At 42.9% G+C, this 14,765-nt stretch overlaps 1 protein-coding gene across 4 annotated transcripts; it reads left to right on the forward strand.

Moving 5' to 3' along the window:
• The first annotated feature begins 6,851 nt into the window (after positions 1 to 6,851).
• Positions 6,852 to 13,530, forward strand: LOC144073455 (polycomb protein SCMH1). 4 transcript variants are annotated; one of them, XM_077599287.1, is made up of 17 exons: positions 6,852 to 7,005; positions 7,453 to 7,559; positions 7,689 to 7,764; positions 7,886 to 7,963; positions 8,165 to 8,235; positions 8,315 to 8,549; positions 8,636 to 8,724; positions 9,053 to 9,299; positions 10,541 to 10,779; positions 10,966 to 11,145; positions 11,327 to 11,453; positions 11,517 to 11,717; positions 11,790 to 11,960; positions 12,027 to 12,149; positions 12,394 to 12,501; positions 12,585 to 12,697; positions 12,798 to 13,530. In XM_077599287.1, the coding sequence occupies exons 3-17, from the start codon at positions 7,740 to 7,742 to the stop codon at positions 12,915 to 12,917; spliced, it is 2,127 nt and encodes a 708-aa protein (XP_077455413.1). In that variant the 5' UTR covers positions 6,852 to 7,005; positions 7,453 to 7,559; positions 7,689 to 7,739; the 3' UTR covers positions 12,918 to 13,530. The 4 variants fall into 4 exon arrangements, with proteins under 4 accessions (XP_077455413.1, XP_077455414.1, XP_077455410.1 ...); XM_077599288.1 differs by having other exon boundaries at positions 9,056 to 9,299; XM_077599284.1 differs by having other exon boundaries at positions 11,327 to 11,717.
• The last annotated feature ends 1,235 nt before the right edge of the window (positions 13,531 to 14,765 follow it).

Here is a 14,765-nt window from a genome sequence, read left to right on the forward strand (position 1 = left end):
GTAGCTGTTGGGAAAATTCCAGTTAACACGTACATGTGCTTGGTCGGCATTGTGACTGGACGTTTCTTCGAAAGACGTTTGGTCCCCGGACGTTTGGTCGACCGGCCGTTTGGTCGACCGGCCGTTTGGTCGACCGGCCGTTTGGTCGACCGGCCGTTTGGTCGACCGGCCGTTTGGTCGACCGGCCGTTTGGTCGACCGGCCGTTTGGTCGACCGGCCGTTTGGTCGACCGGCCGTTTGGTCGACCGGCCGTTTGGTCGACCGGCCGTTTGGTCGACCGGCCGTTTGGTCGACCGGCCGTTTGGTCGACCGGACGTTTGGTCGACCGGCCGTTTGGTCGACCGGCCGTTTGGTCGACCGGCCGTTTGGTCGACCGGCCGTTTGGTCGACCGGCCGTTTGGTCGACCGGCCGTTTGGTCGACCGGCCGTTTGGTCGACCGGCCGTTTGGTCGACCGGACGTTTGGTCGACCGGACGTTTGGTCGACCGGACGTTTGGTCGACCGGACGTTTGGTCGACCGGACGTTTGGTCGACCGGACGTTTGGTCGACCGGACGTTTGGTCGACCGGACGTTTGGTCGACCGGACATTTCGTAGAACGGACGTTTGGTAGAACCGGGTTGTTACTGTTGAAACCAGCTCTCAAAATTATAATCATGAGAGAGAGAGTTTAATATCTAAATATCTAATATCCAAATATCAACAGAAAACTCTGTCATAATTTGACAGCGAGCGAACCCGGCGACCAAATGTCCGTTCTACCAAACGTCTGTTATACCAAACGTCCGTTATACCAAACGTCCGGTCGACCAAACGTCCGGTCGACCAAACGTCCGGTCGACCAAACGTCCGGTCGACCAAACGTCCGGTCGACCAAACGTCCGGTCGACCAAACGTCCGGTCGACCAAACGTCCGGTCGACCAAACGTCCGGTCGACCAAACGTCCGGTCGACCAAACGTCCGGTCGACCAAACGTCCGGTCGACCAAACGTCCGGTCGACCAAACGTCCGGTCGACCAAACGTCCGGGGACCAAGCGTCTTTCGACGAAACGTCCGAGTACCGATTGGCATGAGTATTTGGATAAATTTTCTTATTTATTCTGAAAATGGCTTTATTTGTTGCAAGGGAATAGCACATAGCTTTTTGCCTTGATTGATGGATAATGCCTAGGTTCATTGTAAAATGACATCCAATCTGTCTACACTTAGAGGAAATATAGTCTCAGTGGTATCAAATTAAGATGTCAGTAGGTTTTGCCTGATATTCGACATGAGATGAATCAACAAGCAGATGGTCAATCTTGAACATCTAAATATTCTACCTAGGGCAAGTTGTCAGTGACATTTTAACTTTGAGTTTTTTTGTGGATTCTATACGAAATCCCAGTTTCCTTGCGTAATATACTAACAATGCGGTTTCTCCTGATGCGTCATTATTACAGGGTGAATGAGGACTGTTTGTAAAGTGCTTTGAGTACCTTGAGGTTGAAAAATGCCTTTCAAGTGAAGCTCATTTACCAATAATTCTATAGATTTGAATGCATTTTAGAGTTTGGAGTTGTTGTTAGGTCAAAGTCATGTCACTGAGAACTTTCAACCACCCTTCACACTTTTATGCTCGCATACTCTGACAGAGCAGAGGGAAGGTTGAAGTTTAAAATACAAAATAAAACATTTAAAACACATTGAATGAGGTGGCAGGTCAAATTTCAGCATTCTGTCAGTCACAATTTTATTAGTACTATAGCTATGTTAAACCAATCTTCAGAATAAACTTTCGCCTTTATTTGATTTTATTCATTTGACTCAAGTGATAACTTTGTTGAAAAATTTCATTCTAATCTACAACATTTGTCAAATTTTAAAACATTGTATGCAAGTTATAAATGAAATGACATTTCAAAATTATATCAAAATACATTTTTGGAATTGGCCTGCTTTAGGGGATAAATTAAGGATTTGGAAATATACACAGTATTAATGATCTCATATTGTGAGTGAGTTGTCCCAATATTTTTAAAAGTGAACTTTTTCCCCTTCCAGCATCTTTATGGTAACGGTTTACCAACACTGAGTTTTTCACCTCAAAACAACACTGAAGCCCAAAGTCAAGTTACATTCACTCGATGGTTATGTATTTTGGGGCGGAAGATTTTGAGATGGAGTTTAAGTTTTAAAAAAAAGATATCTACTTGAACTCTCAGAAGACAGAGATGAGGGTAAAAATCCAAACGCAGGGTGAATTTGCGTGCATGTGTGAATGTTTGTAAGTGCGTGTGTGTGTGTGTGTGTGTGTGTATGGGTGTATGGGTGTGGGTGAGTGTGTGTGTGTGTGTGTGTGTGTGTTTGTTGTGGGTGTTTGTGTCTCCTTTCTCCAGCAGGACCCCAGATCAAAACCGCAAACCCACTCTCCCTCCCCATGACTCTCTTTTTCTCCCCCTTTTTCTCTCTTTCTCCACCCCCTCTCTCATTAAAAACTGCAGGCCCTGGCTTCTAATTAAATCCCACTTGAAAAGTCTTAAAGTCAGCCTCAGATTGATTCAATTTGCATTTCTGAACAGAGAACATCGCCTAAAAGGATTAATAAATTGGACGGGGGGAAAAATGCCTTCTTTCTGCGCCACGCCGTCAGAGCTTATGAGACAACATCCAAAGAGAAATATACCCCCTTCGACAAACGTCTATCCAACATATGCTCATGCTCTTTCTCTCTCCCGTTCTCTCCTGTTCTCTCTCTCTCTCTCTCTCTCTCTCTCTCTCACACATCCCTCCCAGGATGCCAGCAGAAATGGGGAGTGTGTACCAGGACTCGTATTTGTGTGTGTCCTCGTCTGTGCAACACGCTCGCAGTCCTCTGAGGCGCAGTTGGGAGGGAACACACGCAATCTGACTCTCACCGAGTGCACACACTTGTGCACGCCCGTGTGTGCTAATGACGGCGTGTATGTGGATATTTGTGTCCGTGTGAATAAAGCAGGGCGGGGGTGACTTTGTGGGAGTGTGCCAGAGTGCTGAAAGTGACAAGGAGGGACGGTGGGAAAAGATCCTCGCCGCCTTGCCTGTGTGAGTAGAAACAGGCCGCGATGATGGAGCCAAGCCGTTGGCGAGCGAACACCTTCGGCAACATGTTTGGAAGTCCAAAAACACATTGCCAGCGAGCAGAGCCAGACTCAATTAGTGTGATAAAACGAAAAAAGAGCAAGTAAGACAATCGGAACAGATCCAAAACTCAGTCACCTGCCAAAAAGAGAAACTGCTCATGTATATCGATGATTTGTAATGCCACTTGGTCTTGTGTAGGGTCAATGAGAAAAGTGGATGTCAAAATGCGTTCTAAGGCTGATATACATAGAGACACAAAACAAGTAACCTTATTTCTCATTATTTTGCATTTTACATTTTGCAATACTAAAACAATCAAATGCTACTTATGGCTTCCCAAAGAGCCGTGAACCTCAATTTGTAGGTTGAAACGGAAAAGTGTGATAATACATAATAATATATAACAAACAATACATATGTTGTTACTTGTCAGACTATCATTGAACAAAACATGTTCTCTGTTGTTCTCAACTACTAAAAAAGTGGATTGTGACTTGGCAAGTAAAATGTCACTCCCAATGTTGAGTACTGCACTCTTAGAGGGTGCTGTGACCTCCATTAATATAATTGTATAATCACATCATCATGTTATGTGTAATCAACTGCTCTTTCATTTTGTAATAACATTTGAATGAGAACGCATAAATCATGAAAAAGACATAAACAAGGATATATATTAATATTAAATTCATATCAATGTTTTTTGTGGAAAAAGTAAAGAGAAACTTCTATTCTAGTGAAAATTTCTAGCTAACATGAAAACTAAGGATACATTTGCGATAATGACAAACCTGATTTGCTTTAGGTGGACAAATAAGAAGGGGATGGGCACAAAAATGACCTTCATTTCCACACTCTCGTGTGCACCTAACTTTAAGCCACACAGCCCAAATTTCCCCAAATTTAAGAACCAAATTGAATGTCATTTTGATGGGGGAAAAAAAGGGTTATATAATTCTTAAAAGCTATGTCCTAACGATAACTGTCAAAACTCTTTCCCCTTTGATATTTCTCTGCATAACTGCAGCTTTGCTTTTGTGTGACTTGGAGAGTTGGTTACCTAAAAGATTTTGAGGCGGCAGAAGCGATGAGAACTGGTGATGGGGCCCCGTGGTGGTAATAAGATGGAAACACGCGCCTGTGAAAGAGTGAGAGAACAAACACATTTTAGCCAAAAATTGAAAGCGATTGTACGTCCAAGCGTCTTCACACTCGACACTGGGGTTCTTTGGGTCGCCAGTAATGCACCCGCTGAGTGTGAAGTAAAAACAGAAGGACAGACAAACACACATACAGTAGTCACCCTTTTAACAATGCCTATTGAAGCCAGCACTTTTCTGTCTTTTTCCTTGGTTTGAATTAACAGCAATGACAGAAACAGAAAGATCAATTTTCTGCCTAAGGGTAACTAAAGAACATGGACTGTTGGTTTGGGGATTGTTGTGTTCACTGCACACCGAGCACCAAGTCTAAACTCAGCAAAAACTGTTACCCGGTGTGCAGAGTTCCTCCACAATTCATTCTTAGTTAGTTCTAATCAGAGAATCAGGTTATACAGCCTCTATTGAAAAAGAACTCAGCTGGAAAACACACAAAAACACAAAACACAAGAAAACAGACAATCACATTTGGACTAAAACCTTACTATAAGAGGTTGGACACAAGTATTGAGTGGTCTGAAAATAGTACATCACCCATGGTATTAGTACATTAATATATTGCTTTAATAATGAAATACTACTTGGATTTCATAGCCCTGGATAATCCCGTGGGTTTTCATTTGGGAATGCTGGCTTTCTTCTATATCCCATATAATATATTTTTCGTTAACTAAACTCCAAAGCATCAATGGTGCATAGGTGGGAATCGCCAAATGTGCACTTTGATTAGCAGTCGATTGTCCAGGATGGGCTAGAGGTAGATAAATTAGAAGAAAAAAAAAGATGATAATGAAATCCTACTTAATTCTCAGGAAAGCAGACCATATTGAGAGCTTCGTTCATCGCAAGAGCTTTCAAAAGCACCTTTGCAGGACTTACAAAACCATTATGTATCTTGAAAGCGTCTGCTTCATAGAAGCAATAGACTGAGCAGGGCCCTTTGTCCGCACAGTTAATTGGCTGTAATGAACGTGTATGGCGTCTAAGATGGAGTTCAGTGCCAGCAGTTCCACGGGTTATGCCGTATTAATAACAAACCAAGATCACATGGACTTGCTAAGAGACAAGCACACAATAACACTGGAAGAAAACTTGACAATGAGCCATTCTCAAAGACAAAATCGACTTCAAAAAAGAAACGCGAGAGAAAAGTACGGCATAAATATTACATAATGAAAGAAGATGATCATTATTAGGATTTAACGAGCGATTTGAAATGACAGAACAATGTGGCGTGATGGATCATGTGGGTCCTTAGAGGATAGCATGATGATGATAATGAGAGAAGAGGCAGGAGAGGATGGAAGGACAGAAGCGTGGGAATGAGTCTTGACTGAAGCAACACTGACCCCTTGTGGTTCACATTAGAATGGGAGCCAGCACACTACAATGAAGTGCACTGCTGTTAGTGTGCTCACATCTCCCACTCATGTTCACAATGATAAGAACATTACATTTAAAAAACACTGTGTGTGCATGTCCATGAGGAGTGACTATGTGAGTGTTCTAATAATGGTCCCCCTGCGGAATGGGGAGGGGGGGTCTTCCTTTGACGGGATGAAGGCCGACAGGCGTGAAACAGGTCCAATCAGGCGCGTGGGCACTGCCAATTAACCCTTTTCACCGTGTGAAACCAAACATAATTGCTTGGGCTGTGCGGGGGGAGTACCACGGGGGCACGGCCTGCCCAGCGTAGGATGAAGCAGGCATTAGCAGAGCTGCCAGGTGACCATTCCACACAAGCTGAGCGCTGGAGGTGTTCTTTCCAAATTACACAGCGAGAAATGCCACTCGAGCAAAATTGGCATTGCTGCTATTTTAATGTCTCTACCTATTTATCAGAATGAATGCAGTACAGTACTCTAACCATAGCTGCAAAATATATACCAGTGTTTCTGGTGTCTTAAAAATAAGGCCCATTGTGGGTGCTTATTTGACAATAAATTGTTTTATACTACTTTATTCAAGACCTAAAAATATTTAGAGTATAAAATATTAAAATTCTCTATTTGCAGTTTTACTGAAGCAAATAGTTATAAATAATGCCAGATGTGCTTCAGGCAAATATTTTGGGGGAACTGTAGTTCACATCTTAATGCTACACTGCAACATTTTTTTTTAAATAGTGTGAGTATAAGTTGATATATAATCTTTCCACTCTAAAATTGCAAGTATCATGGTTCCATCTGTGTGTCTTACCATCAATTGAAGTTTCTACACTTATTCACTTCTGACTATATATTGATCTACCTACCTTTTTTCCAATGTTTTTTATGCTCAATAGGCGTAATTATTTATATATGTATGCACAATAATTTAATTCAATACTCAGTCAATTCATTAAAACCTCCTCTATATTGATTATGTGCATGTTGTCTTATAGTTATTGTCATGAAAATGTATTTTGTTCATGCAACTGGCCAAATGGAACTCAATTGGGTTTATTTTGGAATGTTTCTGAAACGTTTCTATCACGTTCTTGTTGTAGTGCTAAATTCTGGCCACTAGATGCCACTATTTCCCATGTATTACATCTTGCAGCTTGATAACAAATGCGCGTAACCCCCTAAACCTCCCACCCAACTCCATCTCCAGCCATAACAAGTAATAAAAATGGCGGACACGCTCTAACAACTCATTGGTTACAAACACCGAGCACAAAGAAGACTTAAACCCTATTCTTCTTTCGAAACGCGTCGTCGTCGTGGAGCACCCAAACGCGACCACCTCGGAGAGCCCCGGGTAGGCTTTTCTTTTACGATCGGCTGTAAAATGGTCTAAAAAAATAAGGTCAACAAGTTAGCGTCTACCATGCTAAGCTATATAGCATTATCTGTTGATGTAGCTTAGCTTGCCTGATGGAGAATCTAGCATTGCAATAACACGCCAAGTACCTTCAAGTTCCACAAACTGGCTTCTTTAACACCGCGGCGGCTGGGGTTATTTAGCCCGGCTTCCGAGTGCCAACGCCGGACGATTAGCGCAGACTCGCGTCTGAGGAAGAGGGAATCCGCGTCTGTACTTTGAATAAGGCGCCGTGCGTCTGCGTGTCACTGTTGTGGGCGACGCACGCAAAATCCGCTCACCGGTGTCTGCAGCAGATGCAATTAATCTCGACGAATCATGGCTCTTTGCGACTCTGATGCATTTTTTTTTATAGTTTAACGTAGTCCCGTGTCCTCTTTAAAGGTGGCGGCTCGCTTGGATTTGATCGCCGTCCCCAAGTTTGAAGAAAAGTGAGAAAGGAGCAGGTCCGCTTGAAAAGGAAAGCAGCTAAATGGTTATGAGGTTTTAAGGTCAGTATTTTTAATATGATTAGGTGCTAGGGATTTTTTTGTACTGTAGCCATTAAACTGAAAACTTTTGCTATAAGACATGCTATAATATATAATGCTCTGTATGTATAACTGTTTTTAATATTGTAGGGTTTGAGGCCACTTTTCATATCATATGAGATTGGTCACTATTATTGGAGCATGAGGAAACCTGTGCCACAGAGAGGTAACATTTTATGTATTCATGTTTTTTTTAATCATTCCCAATATTTTTTTCTGCAACATGCAATTCCAACACCATTTAGATCTTCTGCAGATTAATTTATTTTACTCTCCAAACCTTTTAGCTATCGAGTGGAAAGATGCCAAAAGGATCAAACATGCCCGGAGTGGACGGCCCGCCAGGTTGCCCTCCCTCTTCCAAGGTAAATAATATTAATTTTCCTTGTGGCATGATGGGTATATTATTATTAACTCTTTACAAAATGTGCATGCTCCATTCATATCCTCACAGTAAATATTGTGTAATGGACAAATTATAAATCGTGAGTTCAAAAATGCTGCTGCAGAATAATCCGCGAACACGTACGTATATGTTCTTCATTTACTAACATTTGTATTCGCAGGCCATTTCAGTTGGGATAAGTACTTAAAAGAGACGGGTGCCAGCGCAGCACCGGCTTCATGCTTTCGTCAGGTAAGGAACATGTCCGTCAAGGTGAATCAGACCAGCATCCCACCATATATGTATACATATTAAACCACAACATGTTTAGAGCCTCACGCCACCGGTCAATGAGTTCAAAGCGGGTATGAAGCTGGAAGCTCAGGACCCACGCAACACCACGTCCACCTGCATCGCCACAGTTGTGGGCCTGACTGGGTCGCGGCTCCGCCTCCGCCTTGATGGCTCCGACAACAAGAACGACTTCTGGCGCCTGGTTGACTCGTCCGAGATCCAGCCCATCGGCAACTGCGAAAAAAGCGGCGGCATGCTGCAGCCACCGCTCGGTAAAAGAACCACGTTGACGCTGGCGTCAGTCGTTTTACTTTTTTTCTGTTCCTACTTGCGAACTACCTCAATCTTTTCCTCTAAGGTTTCCGTCTCAATGCATCCTCCTGGCCTTTGTTTCTCTTGAAAACACTAAATGGAGCTGAGATGGCACCTCCTCGCATCTTTCACAAGGTACAATACTCACATGCTGGTCCCTAATGAGTAGTCTACAATGACCAATGCTAGTGTCCTAATTCAGTGCACAATTTGGTTCAGTGCCCTTCATTCTTATTTCGTTTGATGAAGCTCTGTTAATAGTGTGCCACAAGTAAAAAATCTGGATGTGACGAATCTGATCTGGTTGTAAATGCTCTTGTTTCAATTCCAGCCAGTGTTAAATGAGAATACTAGAAATACTTAATTAAAGATGTCATTTTTCTACCGTTGTTTCTAAACGTATTTCGCCACGACCTTCCATATTGTGACCTCCTTTTTTTTATATTAATTTCATCATTTCCAGCAGGAGCCTCCTGCACCAGAACAGAACTCTTTCCAAGTGGGGATGAAGCTAGAGGCAGTGGATCGCAAAAACCCTCACTTTATCTGTCCGGCAACTGTGGGCGCACTACGCGGCGTGGAGGTGCAGGTCACTTTCGACGGCTGGCGGGGAGCCTTCGACTACTACTGCCGCCATGACTCGCGGGACATCTTCCCTGTCGGCTGGTGTGCACTTACCGGAGATAACCTGCAACCGCCCGGAACAAAAGGTGCAAATCTCATCTGACGTGTTTTTCCACAAAAAGTGTCCAATTACAAAACTTGGGGTTGGTTATGAGGGAGCCATTTGTTTGGGAGACGGGGTGTCATGTTCTGACAAGTGTGTGCAGGTTATAATTATACCATACCACTGTCCAGAGGTTCAACTATTTCTGCACAAAAATTAAACAGTTAGCATACTATACTATATGGACTGATTGGCAATTGATAGAAAAGGCATAAAGGTTGATAATAATTGATCCGACTATAGCCTCCCAGGAAGTTATGGAGTGTTTAACTGTATAAAGTCACTGAACAGCTCTCAAAAGGACGAAAACAGTATGCTGCTCAATCACCATTTAATGAACAACTAACTTAAAGGTCCCTAAAGCCTTTTAAGTGTATTTCTAAAGACCAATGTTAATGCATCAATTAGAATTTGTGTTTTATTTTCTTCCCTCATGGAAAGTTGACGTAGCTTCCAGTGTAGCATTGATCGGAATGCCTGGTTGAAAGTGTATTTGATAAAGGATCCCCTACAGGCCATATAGTATACACCATATTTTTGTTTCTTACTGTGCTTTTTTGAAATAATTACTTGTCAGACGTTTCCTTTGAAGGGTTTTTAATTGGCTGTCAGAGTGACCGTCCACCTATAGCTAGTTTTTTTTGCCACAAATGCAAGGCTCCCTTATTATGTGGAAACAAAGGTCTGAAATAAAAAAAAAGGTTTATCACTTTATATTAATGCCATGAGATGAGTAACTCAACTTATGAGTTTTTAGACATACAAACCTTTGATTCCCAATTGCTTTGCAGTCTAAGATGACAGCTGACTCAACTCACTTCATAACAATCAGACGTTAAATGTACAAATTGTGAAAATAATTAATAGCTGAAAACACAGTGGATCGTGTGAATAAAAGTACTTTAACGATAACCGCAGGCACACTATTTACTGTACAGTAGACTCTACAATGAAACAATTCCAAAACGTGCATCACAGTTGAACGAGTTCTTAATTAATTAATAAATAAATAAAATAAATAAATACATAAAGAATTTCTAAGGTTGACTGAGTGGTTAGCTCGTCGGCCTTACAGTGGGGGACCTGGGTTCAAATCCAGATAGGTCCTCCTGTGTGGAGTTTGCATGTTCTCCCCGGGCCTCCCCGGGTTTTTTTTAACTTGTTGCATGAGCCCAAAACCTTCCTGTTAACACATTGTGTATTTATGTCTATGTTTTTTGGCAGCACTGTTGCCAAAGAGCATTGGGCCAATTACAGAGGGCAATGTGGAGAACTCCGCCATTAACACGCCCCCTGTGGTAAGCAAACCCGCTGGTCAGAGGGGACGCAAACCCGGTCGCAGAAAAGGCAAGCAGCCATGGAGTCAGAAGGCCTCAGCTTCAGGAACACCAAGCAACCAGACATCCAAGACCCTGGAGCCTGTCAATATCCCCAAGAAACGTGGACCCAAGCCTGGACGGAAGGTAGGCTGCACACACTCCAAAAGTGGAAAGTTTGGGTTGGTTTGCTAATAGTTGGAGCTCGCGAGGAATTCGCAAAAGCGTAGACATTTGCAAAAAAATTAGCGGCATTAAGTTAGATAAGTCTTGATTTTGATGCTAACCTAAGAGTTGTATCTTTCGTCCCTTTCATTGTTTTAATTGATGCAGCTGAGCTGGGTAAAGAGAGCCAACTTTTTGCCAGACACAATGACCGGGCGGCCCACGGCGGGTCCAGGACGACCCCGTGGCAGACTACCGGGCAACTGGGCTCAGAAGGTAGCTATGCCGCAGACCCCGGACATGGCACTCAAGATCCCGAAGAAGAGGGGGCCAAAGCCTGGCAGCAAGGTACAGCATGTCTTAGTTTGGTCTGGTTTGATAAGTGCAGCATATTGTTTATGCTGAGAGAAAACCTAAATGGCAACATTGAGATAGAAGCCCATATATCCTGGCCTAAACATCACTAGCTATCAAAATGTGAACTTTTTCAAGCCTGGCATAAATGCTGCAAAAATGCTTCTTTGTCCAGAGAAAACCTCGCCTGGTACCTATTCCAGTCCCCACGTCTCCCACCAGCTGTACCCCGGAGCCCGACACCAGCACCGTGCCCCTTGACAATGCCACCATCCCCAAATCTGCACTACAGGCCCCAACAGGTATTTCAAATAATTTCACTACAATATGTTATTGCAATTATTCTCATCATTTTGCCTCCTTAGTGTGCATCTACCTGAACAAGTATGGCAAACTCGGACCCCACCTGGACCAGCGGCGAATCCAGCAGTTGCCAGACCACTTCGGTCCCGGCCGGGCGTCGTCGGTGCTTCAACAGTGTGTCCAGGCCTGCATGGACTCCGCCCTCAACCAGGCTACCGTTTTCAGCTGCCTCAAGCCTGGTCACGGGGGTGAGGTCATTTCAGGTGAGGCTTTTTAAAAAATATATAAAATGAACAGCGCTTGAAAATGGATTCAATTTGTCGGTCCAATCACAGCCTACTTCAAGAAGCAACAGCACACACTGACGCTGCCCACTGTTAGCAGTGTCACTTACGTCCTCCGATTCCTAGAGAAGCTTTGCCACAACCTACACTGCGACTTATTGTTTGGCAGTCAGCCTGTGGCTAGAGAACACCTGCACTACGATGGACACACCTTCACTACAGGTATACATAGGATGAGGTTTTTAAGACAAGTCAAGATATTCAGTCATTTGGTGACTTTGTTTTCAGACAGCAGAAGTTCCACAGACAATTTGACCACGGGTCCTAGTCTAGGCACCAAGCGACTCTCGCAAGACTCCAGAAGTCCCCTGTCCTCAAAACTGGCCAAGATCTCCAGGCCCTCCATCAATGGTAGGAATACCTCATGATGATCTTGCCAATATGCTTTAAATGGCTTTCGAAAATGTTTTCAATTAAATTTGGAGAAAACGTTTTTAATCTGTACAGATGAATGAATCCGTATAAATTGAGCGCGTTAGAAACATTATCTGTACAGTGGTATCTCAACATACGATCTCAGTCTCGGAACGGATTACGATCGTATGTCGAGGTACCATTGTAAAGCTAAAATTTGTGGATGTTCTGTGTTGCGCAGGGGAATCCTTGGAGAGCAGCACCCTGGCTACAACGTTAGAGCACTTAAAGAAAAGTCCCCTCTCTCCAAGCTCATTGGAGAGTGGCGTGCGTCACACGAGCTCATCAGGTACAGTCATGCACACGCACGGACGGGCCCACACGCCCCCCCACCCACAAACACACGGTCCCTGAGATAATTCCTCGATTCAGGTTTGGGCGAAAACGGTCAGGATCCCAATCTGTGGAGCGTTAGCGATGTCATGAGCTACATTAAAGACATCGACCCCATGCTGGCACCACACGCTGACCTGTTTAGGAAACACGTAAGCATATGGCGATTTCATTACACTGGTGCCACAATGACTGAATTTTATTTGCCCACAGCTTGAACACGATGATTCAACTGTTTGTTTTCTACCAAAGGAAATCGACGGCAAGGCGCTGCTGCTGCTACGTAGCGACATGATGATGAAGTACATGGGGCTGAAGCTGGGTCCCGCCCTCAAACTCACCTTCCACATTGACAAGCTGAAACGCGCCTGAGGGGGGGAGGACAAGCAGCGAGGACGAAGGTCACCTTTTAAAGGTCTTTACTTAATTCCGGGAGCACTATTTGACTCATGACATCATCGGACGCATTCTTTTGGAATCACGTCCGCCTCATCCAATGAGGATGCGTTACAGTATTTTATGTAGCACAATCCAGCCCCAAGGCAGCATGGGATATACTTACTGTTCATGTGTTTTTTTAAATTTTTTTATTTGACTTAAAGTTCATTACAGGCAGATGAAATGGCCTGATTGTACATTTTGGCCTTTTTGTACTTTTTAATATAATGCATTTGCCCTTTTTTATTAAAGAATACTTAAATCACTACATTATGACCCAATAGCTGTGTATGTTTTTTTACAAATTGACGACTCACAACAGTAACAACAGCAAGATTAAGTACCTTTTTTATTCCTAAAGGAAAACTACAATAATTTTGCCATGACAAAATCTTGTTGTTGTCTATTGTTCTAGTTGTGTATGTTGTTTACATTGTCTGAACTTTGTCATTTGTACTAAAAAATGTTTTGATACTATATTATTAAAGTTCTCACATGAAGTATCATGTGTTAAACCTGCTTAATAAATATATAAAGCAACCTTCAATTCCTAGCATTATGATTTTTTTCTTTTGTTTATCAAAGCTTGGGAAAACGTCTGTCAAATATAATCTCCAGTTGCTTGCAGAAATACTTTGGCATGGCTTCTGTACAGCACCTACAACGTTTGTTTACAGTGAAAAACTAACCAACTGAAATGCATGCTAGTGTGTGTGTATCTAGTGTGAGTCATCATTTATCTTTAACCTACTCAAGGGACTAAATATGGAAATTAGCCCACAGCTACAATCTTACATATATGTTCATTAACATGAATAGAAATATTCATTAATATGGGCTGTCCCTTATCCAATAAATAAATTAATCAATGAATTATGTGACATTACATAGTGAAGTGGCAATTTACACAGAGGATAAATCTTTAAATTTAAGATTTGAAGTCTAAACACATAAATAAATAAGGTTGGTAGTTCTATAGGGGAATAGGAAAAATACTAGTTTTGGTTTAATGGCACTGACCCATGTTAGCCTGTAGAGAGCAGCAAAGCGTCAGTCAGTCACCCCCCTCCCCTCCCATTTTCCATTCATGTCCCCCTCCCTCTTTCAGTCTCCTTGGTGTTTCTCCTTGGGACTGTGACATGTTGTGCCATGGGTGGGCCACATCTCCATCTGTTCCCCTCAGCACCATCATTACCGTGTTATTTTTTCTTTTTATTCAAGCCAACACCTCACATCCGACACACATTTTGGGTGTCGTTTTTGATGACAACAATGGCCTTCACTCTCATTGTTTGTCACCACACCACTGGGCTTATATTAAGAGTCGGCCTGCTGGTGTGTTGTATGACGTCGGCAAAAAAAAAAAGGTTTGACCGCATCCTCTGAGTGCAAACAGGAAAACTGTGACCAAGCCCACTGATTGTAACTGACGTGACTGCGTGTGTATATTCGTGTGAAAATACACTGTACGTGACAAGTCAGGGCCTCGATGCCTGTGTTGATGGTAGCCAGTGTGTTCTGTCTGTCAGTGAGCGATGCTATTTTTAGCCAGAAATAACAGCTCTTTGTGCTCAATATTGCATGTTTGTGAAGGTGCCGCCTCGCCAAGTGTCACCTCTTACACAGCATTAAATATGTATTGTAATGACACTTGTTAGTGCATAGATAGCATTGCTTTGACCTGGATTATTACATGCAAGATTGACTGAATCACTGAATATCACACACAGCATAGTATCTAGTGGAGAAGAATATGCTGGTTTATGTTTTCTAATTTAAATG

This window comes from Stigmatopora argus, chromosome 4 (genome assembly GCF_051989625.1).
Source record: "Stigmatopora argus isolate UIUO_Sarg chromosome 4, RoL_Sarg_1.0, whole genome shotgun sequence".
Classification (NCBI taxonomy): domain Eukaryota; kingdom Metazoa; phylum Chordata; class Actinopteri; order Syngnathiformes; family Syngnathidae; genus Stigmatopora; species Stigmatopora argus.